Source organism: Nyctereutes procyonoides, unplaced genomic scaffold (assembly GCF_905146905.1).
Source record: "Nyctereutes procyonoides isolate TBG_1078 unplaced genomic scaffold, NYPRO_anot_genome, whole genome shotgun sequence".
Taxonomy (NCBI): domain Eukaryota; kingdom Metazoa; phylum Chordata; class Mammalia; order Carnivora; family Canidae; genus Nyctereutes; species Nyctereutes procyonoides.
Genome location: NW_026575043.1, coordinates 34,577,598 through 34,595,950, shown reverse-complemented (window position 1 = coordinate 34,595,950; position 18,353 = coordinate 34,577,598). Strand labels below are relative to the sequence as shown.

The following is an 18,353-nucleotide window of genomic DNA, read 5'->3' as shown; positions in this document are numbered from 1 at the left end:
GGGCCCTCAGCTTCCCCATCTGCAGATGGGGTGCAGGCCCTGGCCCTGCTTTCAGTGCCCCCGACTGCCCTTTAGCACAGAGGGCTAGGATTTCCCTGCCCCCCTTCTCAGGGTGGTAGCGGGTCTGGCTGTGGGTCTGCAGAGCAGAGGCTGCAGAGCTGGGGAGGAGGGTGAGACGGCGGGCAGGCTTGAGGTCAGGCCAAGTTCGGTCCCAGATGTCAGCTCAGTTACTCTTCAGAAATAATCTCAGAAAATAGGCCAAGAAAAGACAGGAGAGACAGCTGTCCAGGGGCTTGGCCTTTGCAGCTCGTCCAGGTGTGTCTCCCTCCCCGGCGGGCGCGGCCCGGCACCGCCCTGCCCCAGGCATCGGGCTCCCGCGGTGACCACCCCCTGTGCGGGCGACTCCGGGCCGGCCGGTGGCTCCCGGGTCCCTGGCGTGGCGCGGAGGGCTGGGCGGGGAGGGGGCTGGCGTCCCCGGAGGGCCTCGCGGAGGCAGTGTCTGTCAGAGGCCGAGGCCGCCGGGACCGAGGGCGAGAGCGGGGCGGCGGCGGCGGCCGGGGCGCGGGGGGCGCGGGGGGCGCGGGGCGGGGGGCGGGGGGCGGGCAGCCCGGCGGGGCGGGCGGGGCCGGGGCCGGGGCGCTGGCGGGCGGGCGGCCAGAGGCGAGGGCGCGGCCCGGGGGCGGCGGGCGCGGGGCGGTTGGGGGGCGCCCGGGTCCCCGCCCCCGCCGGCCGCGCCGGGTCGCGCGTGGGCGCGGCGGGCGCCGATTGGCTGGCGGGCGCGCGGGCGGGGCGGGCGGCGGCGGCGCGGAGGGGCCGGTCACCCCGCAGCCGGGCCTCGGCCTCCGCCGCTCGTCGCCGCGCCCCGCGCGTCCCCCCGCCCGCGGCCACCATGAGCACGGGCCTGCGGTACAAGAGCAAGCTGGCGACCCCAGGTGAGCCCGGCGCCCGCCGCGCGCCCGCGCGCCTTTGTCCCCGCGCCGCCCGCCTCTCACCGTGTCTTCCTCTCTCCCCCGCCCGCCGCCCGGCCCCGGCCCCGACCCGACCCGACCCGACCTGGCAGAGGACAAGCAGGTACGTGCGCGCCGCCGCTCCCGGGGCTGCTGTCACCCCTTGCGGCACCAGCGCCGCCGGCGCCCGAGCGCGACCCCGCCCCCGCCGGCCGTCATCCCGCCCGGTCGCGACCACCGATTGTCAGCTGGGGCAGCGCCGCCGCCGCGCCCGGAGCTCCGAGGGCGGGGAGGGGGGCGCCGGGCCGCCGGGGGCCTGTCCCCTGACCCTTGCAGCGCGGGCGCCCCTCCCGGGCCGGGGGGACGGGCGGGTGTCCCTCCCCCACTGATCCAGCCCCAGCGCATCCTCCCTGCCCTGGCCTTAGGCCTCGCGCTGGGGGTCCTGGGTGAGGCCACAGACGCGGTAGGCCACGGGCCAGGGGAGGGCTGTGTGTGGGTCCACGAGCCAGCACCTAGACCCGAGCAGCCCCACCCCACCCCTGTGCATCTTCTGCTGCTTCTCCCCACACACCCAGCTGAGTGGGCCCCTCTGCCGCCAGGCCTCTTCCCCAGGCTGGGAGCCTCCGGGGCCTCGCCTGAGTCATCCCTGTGCCCAGCCCTGGGTCTTCCAACCCAGTGGGTACAAATAGGCTTATGGCCTCCCAAAGGGGCTGGCCTGGTCCCCACCCTCCTGGTATGCAGGACCCGACAGGAGGCTGCTCTGGGCACCCACTGTGAAACCCAGCTGAGGCTGGGATGAAACAGAGCTGGGAGACCCTGAGAGTGGGGTGGGCAGGGATAACCAGGTGGGCAGGGGGCTCCAGGGCAGCGCTACTGGGGGGCCTCTCTGGCTTGAGCTCAGCTGTGTTTGGAGGATTTTCTGGACCCGACTCTGGCACCAAGGTAGCCTTGGCAGCCCTTGTCAGGGATAGGGATTTACACAGTGGAGGGATGCTGGGTGGAACCCTGAAGTCCTGGCCCAGGGTGCGGTGGCAGCCCCAGGAGCCACCCAGCAGACGGGTGGGGGCCAGGAGTCACTGGCTGCCAGGTGCCAGTCTCCTGGCAGGGACCTGCCCAGCCCTGGGACAGGTGAGGCTCTTGGGGAGGGGCCTCTCAACCTCACCCTGCTGGCAAGGGCTGCTTTGGGAGCCGGAGCCAGGAGCTGCCTTCCTATCAAGGCAGGTCAGACAATGCCTGAGATGCACGGACACATGCTGCCAGGCTATTGTTTGAGGGAGAGAGAGAAGAAGGCCCAGGAGACCAGCCCCCACAGCTTCTGCTGGGCCTGCAGGCATTTGGGAGTCTCCGGGCTGGGCAGCCGCTGCCCAGTGCCACACGGGGACCCCCTCCTGCCGAGGTGTGAACCCCTTCAGGCCTGTGTCTGCCGATCCTTCGCCCCACCCATCCTCTGCCCCTAGGGGCAGAGAAAGGGGGCACCGTGCAGGTGGAGCAGGGAGCCCCAGGAACAAAGCCAGGGAGCCGGGTGTTTGGGGTGGGCTCCCCAGGGATCTGGGGGGCGGGGAGCTTGAAGCATGTGGCAGTTTCATTGTTAGCATTGTGGTGTGACTTGAGCGTTAGTGCATCCACCCTGTGAAAGAGGGTCTGGGGGAGCTCTGGTGGCTCCCTGTGCCCCGATCCTCTGACTCCCACCCTGTCTCAAGCAGTGGACTGGGCTCTGTTGGCTTTGGTGGCTGCTTCCAGAGCTGACTCCAGTGATTCTAAGAATGGAAATGCCTCGAGAGTCTCAGGCACCGGGAGGAGGTGGGCGCAGCTGTGTCTATGGCTCAGGAAGCCCCGAAGAATATTTGTACTCCGCGGGGCCAGAGATAGGGGGTGGCAGGGTCCCTTCCTTGGAGCTCCCTCAGGGAATGGGGGGATGGGGCAGGTGAGTTGGGAGCTGGGAGTGAGACTCTTGCCCTCCTGACCTGGGCCTCCTCAGAGGCCATGCAGTACCAAAGGGGAAATTGAGGCAGTCTAGGAGTGACAAGCTCCATTAGTCACTGGGCTATGCAGTGCTGAGGCTCCTTCTCAGCCTGAGGCCCAGACCCAGGGGTGTCCATCTCGGAGATGCCTGGAGCCTGAGATGCCAGCCTGTTGGGGTGGGGACTAGGCTGAGGGACCGTGTCCACAGCAGGCCTACAGGTGGAGGTTGGGTGGGACTTAGCCCAGGCGCCTCCCACGGGTCAGCGTGGCAGAGGGCTGGGGCCAGTGTGGGTGCTTTCTCAGGGCGAGGACTGAGGGCCCAGCCGGGAGAGCTGAGGGGGTGCCCTGTGGCTTCTCCCTGCACTCCTCTGGATGAAAGACTCTCCTGTTCCCAGCTGTGTGCCCACTCCTCCTCCCCAGGTGCAGTGGCTCCAGGCCCACAGCAGCAGCATGAGTCTGGACAGATGGACAGAGGCCACTCAACCAGGGGAGCCAAGAAGGGAGGACCAGGGTGGGGAAGAGCTGGGAGGCCGCCTCTCCCCACTGACACACAGTCCAAGGAGTATGTCTCTTCGTGTGGCATCTCCTTTCCAAGCCTCCCCCTGCCCAGCTGGTACTGGCTGGTTCAGATTCTGGTGGAGGCCTGGAGAGAAGGGTGAGGAAGGGTGTGGTGGCTCAGGAGGTGCCTGTGGGCCCCCGGGGTGGTCACAGAAGGCCAGGGCTACCCGGGCTGGAGCCCTCCAGCCAGTCCTGAGGGTCAGAGCGGCGGCGGGGAAGCTGGGGGAGCCGAATCCGGGGAGGGGGTAAGTTCACTCCACAGGCCTCCCCAGCTACCTCTGCTTGGCGCTGGCGCGGAGTGGTCTGGGCGCAGCTGTGGCCAGCGCTGGCTGCAGCTTCCAAGTCTCCAGAGGTAGGGCGGGTAGGCGCCTAGTGCTCTAACCCCCCTCCCGCCCCCGCTTTCAGCGTCCGCCACCCCCGGGGGCAGGGGCTGTGGGTCCAGGCTAGGGAGGCGGGCTCTGCCCCCGCCCAGTTCCCACACGTCGGGCGAGGAGGCTGTGCCAGTGAAGAACACCCCTGCCCCCCCCGGGCACCCCCTGCACACGCACGGGGGGGGAGCAGCACGGGGGCGTGGCCGTGGGTAGCTGGGGCGCCGGGGCGCCGCCGGGAGGTTCCCGGGCCCACCCGCGAGGACAGGAGGGGTGAGCGGGCCGGTTCCCGGGGCGTGCGCCTGGGTCCCGGGAGCGTTCCCCCGGCGCCCTCTGGCGGGCGGAAGCCGCGCGGCGGCCGCAACCGCGTCCGGGCCCGGCCCCCCGCCCCCCACCCGACCCACGCGGGTGGTCGCGAGGCCCGGCCGGAGGCGGCGGGTCCCGCGGCGAGGCTCCGCCCCCGCGCCCTGCGCCGCCCTGCGCCGCCCTGCGCGGCCCTGCCCTCCGCGGCAGCTTTCCGGTGGCTCCGCCCGCCCGCGGCCCAATTTCCAGGCAACAGTTTCCCGGCGACCGCGCGGTCCTGTCCCCCGCGCGCCGGCGCCCGCGAGGCCCCGCCTCCGGTTCGGGTGCGGGAGCGGGAGCGGGAGCGGGAGCGGGCGCGGGGCTGCGGTGGCTGCGGCGCGGCGGGCGGCTGGGGCGGCGGGCCCGAGGGCCGAGGCATGGCACGCACGGCCTCGGGGGTCGGCGGCACCCCGGGCGGGCGACGTCCCTTCCCTGGGCCTCGGCTCCCGCGCGCGTAGCCGGCCCGAGAGCGGGGCCTCGAGGCAGCACCGCGCGGGGCCCCCCTGAAGCCCCGCCCCGCGGGCCCGACCGCGTCCGGGTGCGGGTGCGAGCGCCGCGATGGACTCGCTGGCAGCGCCCCAGGACCGCCTGGTGGAGCAGCTGCTGTCGCCGCGGACCCAGGCCCAGAGGCGACTCAAGGTGTGTGCGCGCGAAGTGGGTCAGGGTGCGTGCGCCCGCCGGGCCGGTCCCCAGGGCTCCGGGCCGGTCAGGGGCCGGTCAGGGGCCGCGGCCGCGGGTGGGCAGCGCGACCCGCGGGCGGGGGAGGCTGCGCGCCGCTGTCTATAAATAGCCCCTGCTCCGCCTCGGTGGCAGCAGCCAGCCACCCCCGCGGCTGGATCCCGGCCAGATGGGGCCTCCCACCCCCTGGTACACTCAGGAGGGGTGAGTATTGAGGTCAGGGGCTTCTCCCGGCTGGGGGGCCTTGGGTATGTCTCAGGGGGTCGTGGTCCTGGCGCCCTCGTCGTTCCCCCCCCCCCCCCCCCCCCCCCCCCCGCTGAGGGAGGACACAGCCTGTGCCTGCGGCAGCCAGACATCCTGAACTCTACACACCTTGTCAGGTCCCTGCAAAGCCCCTTGCTGAGGCTGGGGCAAGGAGGCCTGCCACCTCCCTCACCAGCCTTTCCAGCACCAGGCCTTTGCCCACAGGCCCTCATCCCCTTTCTGCCATTGAAACTCCCCCCAACCCCCAGGGGACTCTACCCTCTGCCGCCTCCATGTCTGAGCCAGGTAGGGAGGGAACAGGGCATCAGACTGCCCCAGGAACCCCAGCATGCCCCTGACTTGCCCTGCCCCGGCCCCCAGGATATCGACAAGCAGTACGTGGGCTTCGCCACACTGCCCAATCAGGTGCACCGGAAATCTGTGAAGAAGGGCTTCGATTTCACGCTCATGGTGGCCGGTGAGTGGGCTGGACTCCCAGGTGGGGTGGCTTGGAATGTTAGCTAGCTAGGCTCTGTCATAGGGACCTCAGACTTAACCTGACTCTTTTCCTATACCTGCCGGCAGGTGAGTCGGGCCTGGGGAAGTCCACACTGGTCCACAGCCTCTTCCTGACCGACTTGTACAAGGACCGGAAGCTGCTCAGTGCTGAGGGTGAGTGGGCCCCATGGAGCCCTGGCATTGGTTCCCCATCCCCTGCTGTGTGACCCCTCACAGGGTTCCCTTCCAGGTCCACGCCCTGCCCCCGTCTTCCCACAGCATGGGTCTCCTGTTCAGGGTCCAGGAGGAGTGGCCCAAACGCCACCATCAGGCCATGTGGCCAGGGCCAAGACACTAGAACGAATGAGAACGTGGGTCCTGGCTGCCCAGTGGGGTTGGGGCTGAGAGTTGGAGTTACCCCAGCAAACAATGCCCCAACCCCCACAGAGCGCATCAGCCAGACCGTAGAGATCCTGAAGCACACGGTGGACATTGAAGAGAAGGGAGTCAAGCTGAAGCTCACGATTGTGGACACTCCAGGCTTCGGGGACGCTGTCAACAACTCTGAGTGGTGAGGAAAGCTCGGCTGGGGGACAGTGTCTGCCTAGGCTGACCCACCTTCCTTCTGGCCTCATGGGCCCTCCTGCCTCCCTACAGCTGGAAGCCCATCACCGACTATGTGGACCAGCAGTTTGAACAGTATTTCCGAGACGAGAGCGGCCTCAACCGCAAGAATATCCAAGACAACCGTGTGCACTGCTGCCTGTATTTCATCTCCCCTTTTGGGCATGGGTGCGTAAATGTCCTGGGAACAGGCTCAGGGGGCCGCCCGGCTCCACAGATCCCCACGGCTGTCCCGGCCACCACCTGTCCGCTGTCGGTGCACTCACAACCACAAACCCCGCCCAGCCCATCCCAGCCTCTCCCCAGGACCCTGCCACCCCCACCATGCCCCTCTCTCTACCCCTGGGTGCTCTCTGTAGGCTGCGCCCTGTGGATGTGGGTTTCATGAAGGCTCTGCACGAGAAGGTGAACATTGTACCCCTCATCGCCAAAGCTGACTGTCTTGTCCCTGGCGAGATCCGGAAGCTGAAGGAGCGGGTGAGCCTGCCATGGCAGCAGGGCCTGGGCTAGGTCTCTGGGACGGAGAACACTGGGTGTGCCGATCCTGGGTGCCAGTGCCCCTGGCCCTGGGTTCCTGGCTAGCCTCAAATCTGATCGCCTTGCCCTGCCCCAGATCCGGGAGGAGATTGACAAGTTTGGTATCCATGTGTACCAGTTTCCCGAATGTGACTCTGATGAGGATGAGGACTTTAAGCAGCAAGATCGGGAACTGAAGGTGAGCAGCCTGGTGTGGCAGAGGAGGGGACTGGAGGTCAGTTTACACGGGGCCAGGCATCCCCGTCCAGCCCAGTGGGGACAGGAGTTTTTTGTCTGGGCACTAGGGCCTCTTCACCCAGAGCTTGGGGTAGGGGGCACAGTCACCCATGTCCCCACTGGCTTGTGCAGTCTGGGCCCACGTGGTTCGTGTATCACGGAGCACTTACCGGGACCCAAAGGCATGGTGCTGACCCGGCCTCCACCCAGACCCTCCTTCTCAGTCTTCTTCCAAGGGGTCACCAGCAGAAAGGTCTGGCCTGGGGCCTGGTGGCCAGAAGCCTGCCCACGCCCTGGTTCCCAGAATTCTGAGCTCCAGAGGGTGGTTGTGGCTCTGGGTGCCCCAGGATCTAGAGTGGCAATACCAAACCCAAGACGTGGGGCAGGTGGCTCCATGACAGGAGGCGGGGGTGGGGGGGACCTTGGCTCCAGCCAAAGTCAGCGTCACTAACAGGAGGCGGCGTGGGGTCAGCTCTGGGGTGGGATGTAGGGAAGGTAGCCAGATGGAGCAGTTCCTGCAAAGGGGTGGTATCGGAAGGGGGGATATGCCTGGTTGGGCACAGCCTGGCAGAGGCCTCTGGGGTATGAGCTGTGCTAGCTCTGGCTTCAGAGAAGCCAAAAGAATTGAGCAACTCCAGGGTCTCCTCTGGGAGAGGCTGTTGATAATGTTTCTGGAAGGGCCACCCAGGTGCTGAATGCCCACGCCCCTCTTCAGCCTCCAACCCCACACTTGTGCTAACTGGGCGTGAACCCTTGTACCTGCCTGCCCTCCCCAGGAGAGCGCGCCCTTCGCAGTTATCGGCAGCAACACAGTGGTGGAGGCCAAGGGGCAGCGAGTCCGGGGGCGACTGTACCCCTGGGGGATCGTGGAGGGTGAGTTCAGGCATGGGCATGGCAAAGGGGGTGGGAAGGCTCCCTTGGGCCTGCACCCACCCACCACCCACTCCTGCCCCACAGTGGAGAACCAGGCACACTGCGACTTCGTGAAGCTGCGCAACATGCTCATCCGCACACACATGCATGATCTCAAGGACGTGACGTGCGACGTGCACTATGAGAACTACCGTGCACACTGCATCCAGCAGATGACCAGGTGCGTGGCCCTGACCCACACCTGGATCATGTGCCTCATGGCCCCAGCCACGTCTCCTTAACAGAGGGCTGGCCCCTGCTGCCCACCCAGACCTGAGCTTTGCCCCAACCCCATCCCAGAGAGGCCCCCACTGTGCATCTTGTCTTCCCAGAGCCAGCTCAGCAGTGTGGAAGCTCAGAAAGGGAGGGAGGGCCTTAGTAGTGTGGAGGGTGTCAGACAAACTCTGTCCCTCTTGTCTACCCCACAGCAAACTGACCCAGGACAGCCGCATGGAGAGCCCCATCCCCATCCTGCCACTGCCTACCCCCGATGCTGAGACAGAAAAGCTCATCAGGATGAAGGATGAGGAGGTTAGTAGGGCTGAAGGGAAGGAGCAGGGGCTGGTGGAGGTCGGGGGTTTGGGGGGTGCTGATCAGGCCTCTCCTGTCACGGTTCTCATGCCATCTTCCACTGTTCTGACCTCACCTCCAGCTAAGGCGCATGCAGGAGATGCTGCAGAAGATGAAGCAGCAAATGCAAGACCAGTGACCCCGACCCAGCCCCACATTGCCATGGATAGACTGCCAGTTTCCAGGCTGGCCCTTCCCATCCCTGGACCCCAACTGGCCTGGACTTGACCCTGGAATCATCTGGATCTCCAACAGGCCTGGGCACAACCCCAGTCCCAGAGTGACCCAGACCAGGACTGTTCCCAACTGTTCCCGACCTGACCCAGAGACACGGGGTCACAGCCCCCAGCCCACCCTAACTTATTCTCAGCATCAGTCCCTCCCCTCATTTGTATCTGCTTCCACGGGGCCAGGACAGCAGCCCCCAGGCTGGCCCCCTTTGGCCTTGGGGGAACAACAGCTAGGTTGGGCCATGACTTTTGAGATCAACCGTTGCCCTAGAAGGTCATGAACTCCAACCCCAGGCCCTACTCAGGTGGGTGGGTAAAACAAGGTGGAATAGGGGAGCAGATCCCCAGCATCCCCAGCCTATTTCCCCACCCCAGTGCTGCAAAATACACATGGGAGCCCTCATGTGCCCACTCCCTTGGGCCACCCAGCTACTGAGACCTCACTTTGTGCCGAGGTGGGCCAGGTCCTTCCTTACCTCCTCACCCCTTCACGGGGTAGTTCAGTGGGCAGGTTGGGCAACAGAAGCACTTATGATTCCTCCAGACCAAAGGAGGGCAGCCGGCTGCAGGCAAGGATTTCATGGGGCTGGTGGGGCTAGGACACCTGTGATGGCTGGTACTCCTCACCTGTGGCTGCGGCCGGGCCTGAGGGCTCCAGGAGCAGTGGGTGGTGGGCAACCTGGCAGCCCCCTAATCCCTAGACTGCCATTCCCTGCCTGTGGCTGGAGGTCCCTTCTCCCCAGCAGCACTGTTGCCCCGGGGGTTCCCTAGCCCATGTCCCCTCCCCCAGCATGATACCTTCCCCAAACCCCATTCTCCAGTTTCAGTTGTGAATGCTTCGTCCTGTCCTGGTGATAGGAGAACAATGTTGGTGAAGTCGCACTGGTGTCAGAGTGATCCCCGCGCCCCTGGGAGCTTGTGGGGGCGGAAGCCGTGGGCCTGCAGGCCCTAGTGATAGTGCTCTATCTGGGGCCACAGCCCCCATTGCCTGGGCCTCAGGGTTATTTCTGGCGGGTGGCTGCGCTGTGGTGGCTTGGCGGCCACTGGGGCCTGGCAGGGGCGGGGCGGCCTTATCGCCTGGCTCTCCAGCCAAAGCTTCGCTCCAGAGCCAGCCGGGTCACCATCCTCTCTCGCCATGGGCTCTGGTGAGTCTGGGGCCAGGCAGGGCCCCCGCTGAGGCCTTGAGCCGAGTGGGGTTGGAAGGCGCTGCGGTGGGGTGGGGAGATCTGGGTCGGACTTCGAGGGGACCTCTAGCCAGCGCGGGGTGAGGGAGGTGGAGAAGCTTGCGGGCAGGAAGGGGCTCGGGCCTCGGGGGCTGGAGCCGGGCCCGCGCTCCGGGCGCACAGGGACCCCCGCCCCCAGGGCCCCACCAGCCGCCAGGCTCACTAGGGCGCTTCCTTTCCAGGGCCGCGCGGGGCGCTGAGCCTGCTGCTCCTGCCGCTCCTGCTCCTGGCGCCGCCCGGCCGCCGGGCCGCGGGCTGCCCCGCGCCGTGTGACTGCGCGGGGACGCGCGTGGATTGCGGGCGCCGGGGGCTGACGCGGGCCACGCTGCCCGCCGCCTTCCCGCCGGACACGACCGAGCTGGTGCTGACGGGCAACAATCTGACGGCGCTGCCGCGCGGACTGCTGGACACGCTGCCCGCACTGCGCGCCGCGCACCTGGGCGCCAACCCCTGGCGCTGCGACTGCCACCTGGTGCCGCTGCGCGCCTGGCTGGCCGGCCGGCCGGAGCGCGCGCCCTACCGCGACCTGCGCTGCGCCGCGCCCCCCGCGCTGCGCGGCCGCCTGCTGCCCTACCTGGCGGAGGAGGAGCTGCGCGCCGCCTGTCCGCCCGGCGCGCTCTGCTGGGGGGCGCTGGGGGCGCAGCTGCTGCTGCTCGGCCTCGGGCTGCTGCACGCGCTGCTGCTGCTGCTGCTGCTGTGCCGGCTGCGCCGACTCCGCGCCCGCGCCGCGCACCCCTCGCCGCTGACCGCGCCGCTCGTGGGGCCCGGGAGGAGTCCCGAGGAGCGCTGAGCCCCGCGGGCGCCGCCCCCCGACGGGACCCTGGGCCGAGGGGCCCCCGCGCTAGTCGGCCCCGGGCTCGACGTCCCGGACCACGCCGCCCCCGCGGGCCCCCACTAGCGGGGCGAGCCGGTGCCCGGGCCGCGCAGGCGGGGCCAGGGGTGACCGCAGCCCGGCCCCTGCGAGGTCCCCCGCGCCAAACTCCGGTGCACAATAAACCCTTCTCCCCGTCTGACTGGTCTCTGCGCCCCGCCACCCGGAAACTGCCCTGCGCCCAAGCGGCCACGCCACACCGTTGCACACCCAGAGTAACTGCCGGCGAACACGGGGCCGGTGGGCGAGGGCACTCTCCCCACCACTCACTCTCACAGGCGTTCAAGTGGGAAGTGCAGAACTTGGACCCTGGCCACACTGTGGGGTGGGGAGGACCCCGTGGGGGATGGGGACAGTGAGGACGCCGTGAGGACAGTGAGAGGACACTGAAGACAGTGCATAGTGAGGACACTTGGGGAGTCAGGACACTGGGGAAAATGACACAGGGACACTGGACAGTGGGGACGCTGAGAGCACTGCAGGGCAGTGTAGTTGAGAGAAGGGGAGAGGATGTCTGGAGCAGCAGTCTCTGGGGGTCGTGAGGGGCCTCCAGAAGGCTCTGAGGACTGTTCAGCGTGTGAGTGGCAGGGACCAGGCCACCCTCAGTACCGTCAGGGATGGGCTGCGTGGGGAGGACGGTCCACTGGCCCTGGAGAGCTGGGCGTCTGAGGTAGAAGCTCCCTCTCTGAGGCAGGCCCTGCAGGGGTGAGTGGGTGCCAGGGGTTTGCATGGGATCTGGAATCATGTCGTGTACTTGGCTGCCACTTCCCACAGGGAGGTGCCCCTAACTGCCCAGACCAGCCCCAGCCCCTGGTCTCCCACTCCCCCCTACCCCGAGCCCAGGCTGAGCCCCAGCGCAGCACAAGCACTCACAAGGGCTCTGGGGTGCCCAGATGAGGGACCCATGCTTTCCTCACCATGGGAGCCCCGCCTCCACCCTAGTGTGCCCCCCCCCCATCTGGCTGGCCCTGTAAACAGTGAAGGCTGCTCTCTGTGGACCCCAAATGGGACCCTGACAAGAAGCCCTGGACTTGGGCCTGGGGTGCCCAGGACAGGAAGGCTCTGGTCCCCACTGACCGGGTCGGGGAGGCTGCCGTTGACACGGCCTTTGTCCTAGTCTTTGTGGGACAAGATGGATGGCCCTCCGGTTGGGCTGATGCTATCTCGGGGCTGCCGGTCAGACGTGAGGCAGGAGCCGCCCCCTCCTTTGTGGGCAGGTGTGGGGCATCCGGCCCATTGTGGGCTGTGGCCAACTGTCCAATCGTCCATCCGGCCTTATCACCACATCGGGGATGGTGGCCCCTTTTGTACAAATGAACTGCCACCCTTCCCACCCCCAGGGGTGGCCCAGCACACTCAGAGCCCTGGTAGGGGTCAGAGGGAATAGTCACTGTCACAGCAAGGTGCACAGGCGACCTCCGAACTCAGTCCCAGCATGGTACGGGGAGATGTCCAGCTGCGAGGGCAGCACACGGCCTGATAGCCAGAGCTGCAGAAGCTGCTGGAGCTTCTCTGGAGAAGGCTGGCATCACAGGTGGTCACCCCTAAAGAAGAGCTTCCTTATTCCCTTGGACTTAGGGCAGCTGAGGGCCGTGGCTTCTCCGCGAGTCTCCCTCCTTGGCCAGCTCTCTGCGACTTAGATCGGCTTCTGCCCAGGGACCGAGCGACCTCAGGCGGTGTGGCCTGGCCTCACTGGCTGACCTATTCCAGGCTGCCTGGGAGCCCCCCACCCCGACTTCTGACCCCGAGCTGACCCTGCATGCACTGACCCCAAGGCCTCCAGGGAGGGTGGGGAAGAGGATGGTCCCAGCTCAGCGCCCCTGAATGGCCCTATGCTGGGAGGGGGAAGGTGCACCCCTACCCCCAGCTCCACAGCCCACCATGCCCCTCCCCCCGGCATCGTCCTCTGTCTAATGGACAATACACCTGCCCAGGGGCCACCCCCCCACTGACAGCCTGGTCCTCCCTGTGGCTTCAGGCTCCTTCCGGACCGACTGAAACAAGGCGGTGGCCGCTCCAGGCGCTACCGACCCCCCACGTCCAGTCCCCAGGCTGCCCGGTCCAGGGCCCCGCGCCCTGCAGCCCCCGCACCGCTACCCACCCCTGAGCAGGGCACACGGTGTTCCCGGGGAGTACACAGCCCTGACCCCCCCTCCGGCCGCCTTGGTGTCCTTGTCCGTGAAACGGGTGGGCGCTGCCTGGCGCGAGAGCCTCCGCCCCAAAACCCTCGTCCAACTCTCCCCTCGCTCCCCACGACCCTGGGGGCCACCAGGGGGCGCTCGCGGTCCGCGAAACCCGCCCGCCCGGGGTGCGCGCGGCCGGGGTGGGCACTGTGTGCGCGGGAAGCGGGCGGCCCGGGGAGCGAGGGTTGGCCCGGCTGGCGGGCGCGGGTCGCCGAGACCGCGGACGGGTCGCACCCCAGCCCTCGCACGGGAGCAGGGTGGGGTGCGCCGAGCGGCCGCCGCCGGCCTGGGAAGGGTGCGCGCCCCGTCCGCATCCTCTCCTTCCTCCTCCCCCTCCCCCTTCTCCTCCCTTCCCTCTCCCCCTTTCCCCTCCCCGCCCTCCCCTCCCTCTTCTCCCTTCCCCTCCTTCCCCTCCCTCTCCTCCCTTTACTCTCTTCTCCCCTCCCGACCCTCCCGTCCCTCCCCTCCCTTCCACTCCCTCCCTTCCCTCTCCTCCCTCTCCCCCCTTCCCTCCCCTCCCTCCCCTCCCTCTCCACCCCTTACCCTCTCCCCCCTCGCCCTCCCCCCTCTCACCCCCTTACTCTCTTCTCACGTCTCCTACCTCTTCTCCCCACCCCTCCCCTCCCCTCCCCTCCCTGATCGCTGACAGCCCGTCAACAGGGAAGATAAGGGGCCTCTTCCGCGGGCGCAGGCGGTGTCAGCCCAGGTGCACCGTCCGCCCTCCGCCGCCTGCTTGCTCCGTAAACACTTATTGAGCTCCTGCTGTGTGCGCTGGCGGGGCAGGAAGGAGCGGCTGCGGGCTTCGGCGACAGGGAGGAGCGGGCTCAGCCGCTTCTGCTGCGGGTGCTGGGTGGGGACCGTGGCGCGGACGCCCGCGGGAGTGGACAGAGGCTGCGCCGCCTCCCGACCGGCCTGGGGGGATGAGGGGGAGCCTGGGGAGGGGGCGGCCCCTCACTGGGCGGAGACGTGAGTGGGGCCCGCGTGGACGAGGCCCTGGGAAGGTCTGGAGGGGCCTAGGCCTTGGCCACGTTGTGGGGGGGCGCACCCGCTGCCCAGACAGAGCAACAACATTGGGGTGGGTGGCGGGGCCCTGGGGGCCCATAGCTCACCGCACCGTCTGCGCCCACCCCCTGCGTTTCCGATGGAAGACAGGCAGCAGGCGATAAATCACCGGCCCCCACTCCCACCCACCCAGGCTGCCTTGGGCAAGGGGGGCTGCATGTGACAGCGACAGAGCCCCACACAGAGACAGAGACAACCACCGAGGGAGACAAAGGCTGCTGGGGCTGGCCAGGTGACACTGGCCGGGTCCCTTTGCTCAAGGTGTCTGGCCTCCCACCCCAGGGGCCCCTCCACCAGTGCCATCTGGAAACCAGCTGAGAGCCACCCCACCCCAGCCGACCCCCAACAGGGAGGAGGAGGGAGCAAGGCCTTAGCAGCCATAACTCTGTCCACCCTGGAGAGCCATAAATCAGCGGGGGGCTCTCGGGAAGCACTGCCTCCTAGGCTGAGGGGGGTCTTTGGGGTCACTGGGCCTGGTGACTGGGCCTAGCCTTAGCTGTTATGTCCCTCCCTCTTAAACAGCCCCTGGGGGTCCCCCAGTCCCACCTCTGTTTTTCCCCAGCACAGTCTCCTCACATGCTCAGAACCACCTACACCCAGTGCTGACTCCACTGGATGCACACTCTCGCCGTGCTCATCTTCTCTGTGCACAGACAGGAAACGTCTGCAGGGAATGATGTCCTGTCCTATCTGGAGAAGCCCTGGGCTAGCCCTGCTCAATCTGGGGGTCAGCAGTCCTCCCCAGAGAAGCCCTCCCAGGGGATCTACTCTACCCCAGAGGAAATACTGTCTGTCCTTCCTTCTGTCCTGCTTCCCTGTCACCACCACCCTGCAGGGTGCTGAAGGCCAGCTGGACAAAGTGTGCTGAGAGACCAGGTGGGGACCCCTCCACAGGTGTGAACACTCCCTCCCAGGGGAGTGCTGCCAAGACCTGCGGGGTATGCTCAGCACCCCCACTGCCCAGACCCCCAGTTCCAGCCACTGGTCTCAGCAATCCCTGCCCCCGGAGTCCATCCTTGCAGACCACCTTTCAGGGCTCACGTGGCAGAAATAACGCCAAGGGTACACAGGACTTCCACCATGAAGTCTCCCAAGGAGCAGTGGGAGCAGCGACGGGGGCTTCCTTCAGAGCTCTTGGATTTCCGAGCCTGAGAAGCCCTGGGCCTCATTATGTGGACAATCCTCTCGACCCTCAGAACAAGCCTGAGTGCCCCAGCCTTGTGACATCAAACCACTCTCCGGGGTGTGTGTGTGTGTGTGTGTGTGTGTGTGTGTGTGTGTGTGTGTGTTGGGGGGCTCCTGGGGATGTTCAGGCTGAGGGAGCAGCACTGTGCTGCCTAGAGATGCCTGTCAGGGGAGGACAGAGAGTGCAGGGCCCCAAGGTGTGCTGGGCTCAGCCTGTAGGGGGGCTCAGCCTGTAGGGGGCTCAACCTATAGGAAGGCTCAACCTGCAGGTGAGCTCAGCCTTTAGGGCACTCAGCCTGTAGGGGGGCTCAGCTGTAGGGGGCTTAGCCTGCAGGGCGCTCGGCCTATAGGGCACTCAACCTGTAGGGGGTTCAGTCTGTAGGGGACTCAGCCTGTAAGGGGGCTCAGCCTGTAGGGAGGCTCAGCCTGTAAGAGGGTGCAGCCTGGGGATCCCTGGGTGGCTCAGTGGTTTAGCACCTGCCTTCGGCCCAGGGCGTGATCCTGGAGACCCGGGATTGAGTCCCACATCGGGCTCCCGGTGCATGGAGCCTGCTTCTCCCTCCACCTGTGTCTCTGCCTCTTTCTCTTTCTCTCTCTCTTTCTCATGAGTGAATAAATAAAATTTAAAAAAACAAAAAACAAAAAAAAGAGGGTGCAGCCTGTAGGGAGCTCAGTCTTAGGGCAGCAAGAGCAGAAGGGCCCTAAGTGTGCAAGGGGAGTTGCCATCCAATCATTCATTGGTTCTCAAGCAATGTCCTCAGCAGTGTACAGCCCTGCGGGCAGGCTGCTGACCACATGGGGTGAGGTACGGGGCAGGTCCCTTGGCCCCCGACCTTCACCCAGTGGAGGTCCTCACCCTTCTCTCCACCCCTTCTGCTACATGTGTCCTTGCGGGACTTACCTCACCCTATTTAGGCATCAGACAAATTGAGGGGCTCCAGACAGGACAGGCCGGCATGTGGCCAGGGGCAGGGGAAGGGTGCCAGCCTGCATGGCTCTCCTCACCTGCCCAGTACTGTTCTTTCTGCTTCTATCCCAGTCACAGGGGACCCCGGGATCATCCCCACAAGGTCACTGTGCTCCCAGTGAGGTAAAAGAACCTTCATAGGTGAGAGGGCTGGAGGGGTTGTGGGGTACAGGCCCCTGGAGAAGTAGAGGGTCCCGTGGAAGCTGCTTGTCTTGCCCGGAAGCATGGCTAGACCTGGTGTGCCCATCCCCAAGAGGGAGGCCGAAGCCTGCGGCGGTGGGCATCGCCCCGGTGTTGTGCCCCTGGCCCCTGAAGCGCTCCCAGGCTTGGCCGGGGCTTCGAGGAGGTGCCACAGGGGGTGGACAGGCCACGCTCCGCCGTGCATCCACGTGGCAATCTATGTTGATGTGACTTGTACTTAGGAGCTCGCTTTGCTCTGTGCTTTGTTTATTTAAAGATGCTCTTGAGGGATTCCAGCCAGTCTTGCATTTCGGAGGAAAGGGCTTCTGTCTGGGCAGGGGCAGGGAGGAGCAGGCACCCCGGGGCCACCTGTCCCAACACGCCCGCCTGCACCCCTGTGTGCCCACTGGAGGTGCTCATGGTGTCCCGGCTGCCTCATCTCCTGCAGGAGTGCAGCTTGGGGGGCCGCACCCAGGACAGCTTGTTTGTGGGAGCCCTGGCACAAAATGCCTCACCTGCGTACCCCTTGCTCTGGAGGGTCCTGAGTGGAGGGTCCCTATTTTATGGGTCTTTCTACTGCAGATCCTTTATCTGGACCCCCCTGCTCTATAGATTTCTTCTCTGTGGATCCCCAGTATGGGAATTTCTGGTGTGAGGGGTCTCTGTTCTGGGGCTCCCTCATCTGAGGTCCTTGTTCAGTGGGTATCTGGTCTCTGCATCTGGGGGTCCCCACTGTGGAGGTCAGTGATGCTGTCTCTCTTCATCGGGGGTACCATGGTTGTGCCACAGTGGGCTCCAGGACACCAGATCAGCTCCTTCTCCCTGAGTGGGAATCCACCATCCCAGGAATCCAGGGGGCCAGACTACTGACTCTGGTGGGAAGGCCAGCAGGATGAGTGGCCAGGACACGAGTGTCCCCAGATCATCCATGGAAGGATGCTGACAGCTAAGGCTGATCCACAGCCTCAATTCCATAAAGCTCCCAAGTCCTTGCCAGACTTCAGTGATGCTATTAGGAGTCTACTGAGTTCCCTGAAGCTCCCCGAAGCATGCCCGCAGTCCTCACCTCACCCCTACCCCCTTCCTCAGGCCCAGGCTGCTACACCAGGATTGGTGCCAACAGAGCCTCGAGCCTGGAACCGCCCACCAGGTCCTTGTGGACAACTTGGGCATGTGGTCAGCAGGCCAGGCAGCAGGCCCATGAAGAGCCAAGGCTGAGTTATGGCCTCACTCTTCAGCGCTGATGCTGGGGTGTGTTCAGGGGCTGCCCTGGGGGGGGCGTGGCTGCCTGGTGCCCCAGGGCCTCTGAGACAATCAAGCCTCAAAACAGGTGGGACCCCAGAAGGACTGAGGCACCAGCACCCAGCCCTTGTTCCCAAGCATCCTTGTCTCCCCACGTGCTTGCCCTGTGTCCTCCTTGGGCCAGCTGGTCTCCTGCTCTGCCTTTGCCTCCTCACGGTGGCCCCTCCACCATGGCCCTTCCTGAGCTGTCTGGGGTAGGGGGGGGGAGAGACCCTGCGCACACGCATGCACACACATGCATGCACACCCATGCACAAACACACATGCACAAACACACATGTGCACATGAGCATCCAGAGAGGCTTCCTTGCCTTCCCTTCCTTGGCCTGACTCCTCTGAGGGTGTTGGGGAGAGTACACCTCTGGTGGGTGGGGGGGTTCGACACAGGCTAACCATGCATGCTTCTGGGTGACATGCCCAGTGAGGGTGCCTGAGCGTGCTGTGCCACCTTCTGATGTGTGAGCATACGTGTGATCATACCCCTGTGTGTGTGCCCATGTGTGTTTGTGGGTGTATCTGAGAGGCACAGTCCCACCTCCCTGAGTGTATCCACGTCCCCACATACCTGTTTACGTGTCTGTGTCCCCATACCCCCATCCCTGTCCCCACACCTCTCACATGCACGTGTCCTGCTGGCCTGCTGTGCCCCCACATGCCCCCCGGCAGCCGCCCATCCCTGCCCGCCGCGCCATGTG

General features: G+C 66.1%; 2 protein-coding genes across 4 annotated transcripts; both read left to right on the top strand.

Annotated features, from left to right (window-relative positions):
* The first annotated feature begins 799 nt into the window (after positions 1-799).
* SEPTIN5 (septin 5) lies at positions 800-9,567 on the top strand. Of its 3 annotated transcripts, XM_055323010.1 has the most exons (12): positions 800-932; positions 1,061-1,071; positions 5,480-5,576; positions 5,684-5,770; positions 6,044-6,167; positions 6,254-6,388; positions 6,580-6,697; positions 6,834-6,935; positions 7,750-7,846; positions 7,931-8,066; positions 8,314-8,416; positions 8,538-9,567. In XM_055323010.1, the coding sequence occupies exons 1-12, from the start codon at positions 890-892 to the stop codon at positions 8,592-8,594; spliced, it is 1,110 nt and encodes a 369-aa protein (XP_055178985.1). In that variant the 5' UTR covers positions 800-889; the 3' UTR covers positions 8,595-9,567. The 3 variants fall into 3 exon arrangements, with proteins under 3 accessions (XP_055178985.1, XP_055178986.1, XP_055178984.1); XM_055323011.1 differs by lacking the exon at positions 1,061-1,071 and having other exon boundaries at positions 871-932; XM_055323009.1 differs by lacking the exons at positions 800-932; positions 1,061-1,071 and adding an exon at positions 4,601-4,816.
* A 141-nt stretch (positions 9,568-9,708) lies between these two features.
* On the top strand, positions 9,709-10,910 carry GP1BB (glycoprotein Ib platelet subunit beta). The gene is made up of 2 exons (XM_055323012.1): positions 9,709-9,830; positions 10,091-10,910. The coding sequence occupies exons 1-2, from the start codon at positions 9,821-9,823 to the stop codon at positions 10,696-10,698; spliced, it is 618 nt and encodes a 205-aa protein (XP_055178987.1). The 5' UTR covers positions 9,709-9,820; the 3' UTR covers positions 10,699-10,910.
* The last annotated feature ends 7,443 nt before the right edge of the window (positions 10,911-18,353 follow it).

Coding starts and splice junctions, on each gene's coding strand:
- SEPTIN5 (XM_055323009.1), top strand. CDS start 4,736: ATGGACTCGCTGGCAGCGCCCCAGGACCGCCTGGTGGAGCAGCTGCTG. Junction 6,936..7,749: donor AGCAAGATCGGGAACTGAAG/GTGAGCAGCCTG, acceptor TGCCCTCCCCAG/GAGAGCGCGCCCTTCGCAGT. Junction 7,847..7,930: donor CCCCTGGGGGATCGTGGAGG/GTGAGTTCAGGC, acceptor CCTGCCCCACAG/TGGAGAACCAGGCACACTGC.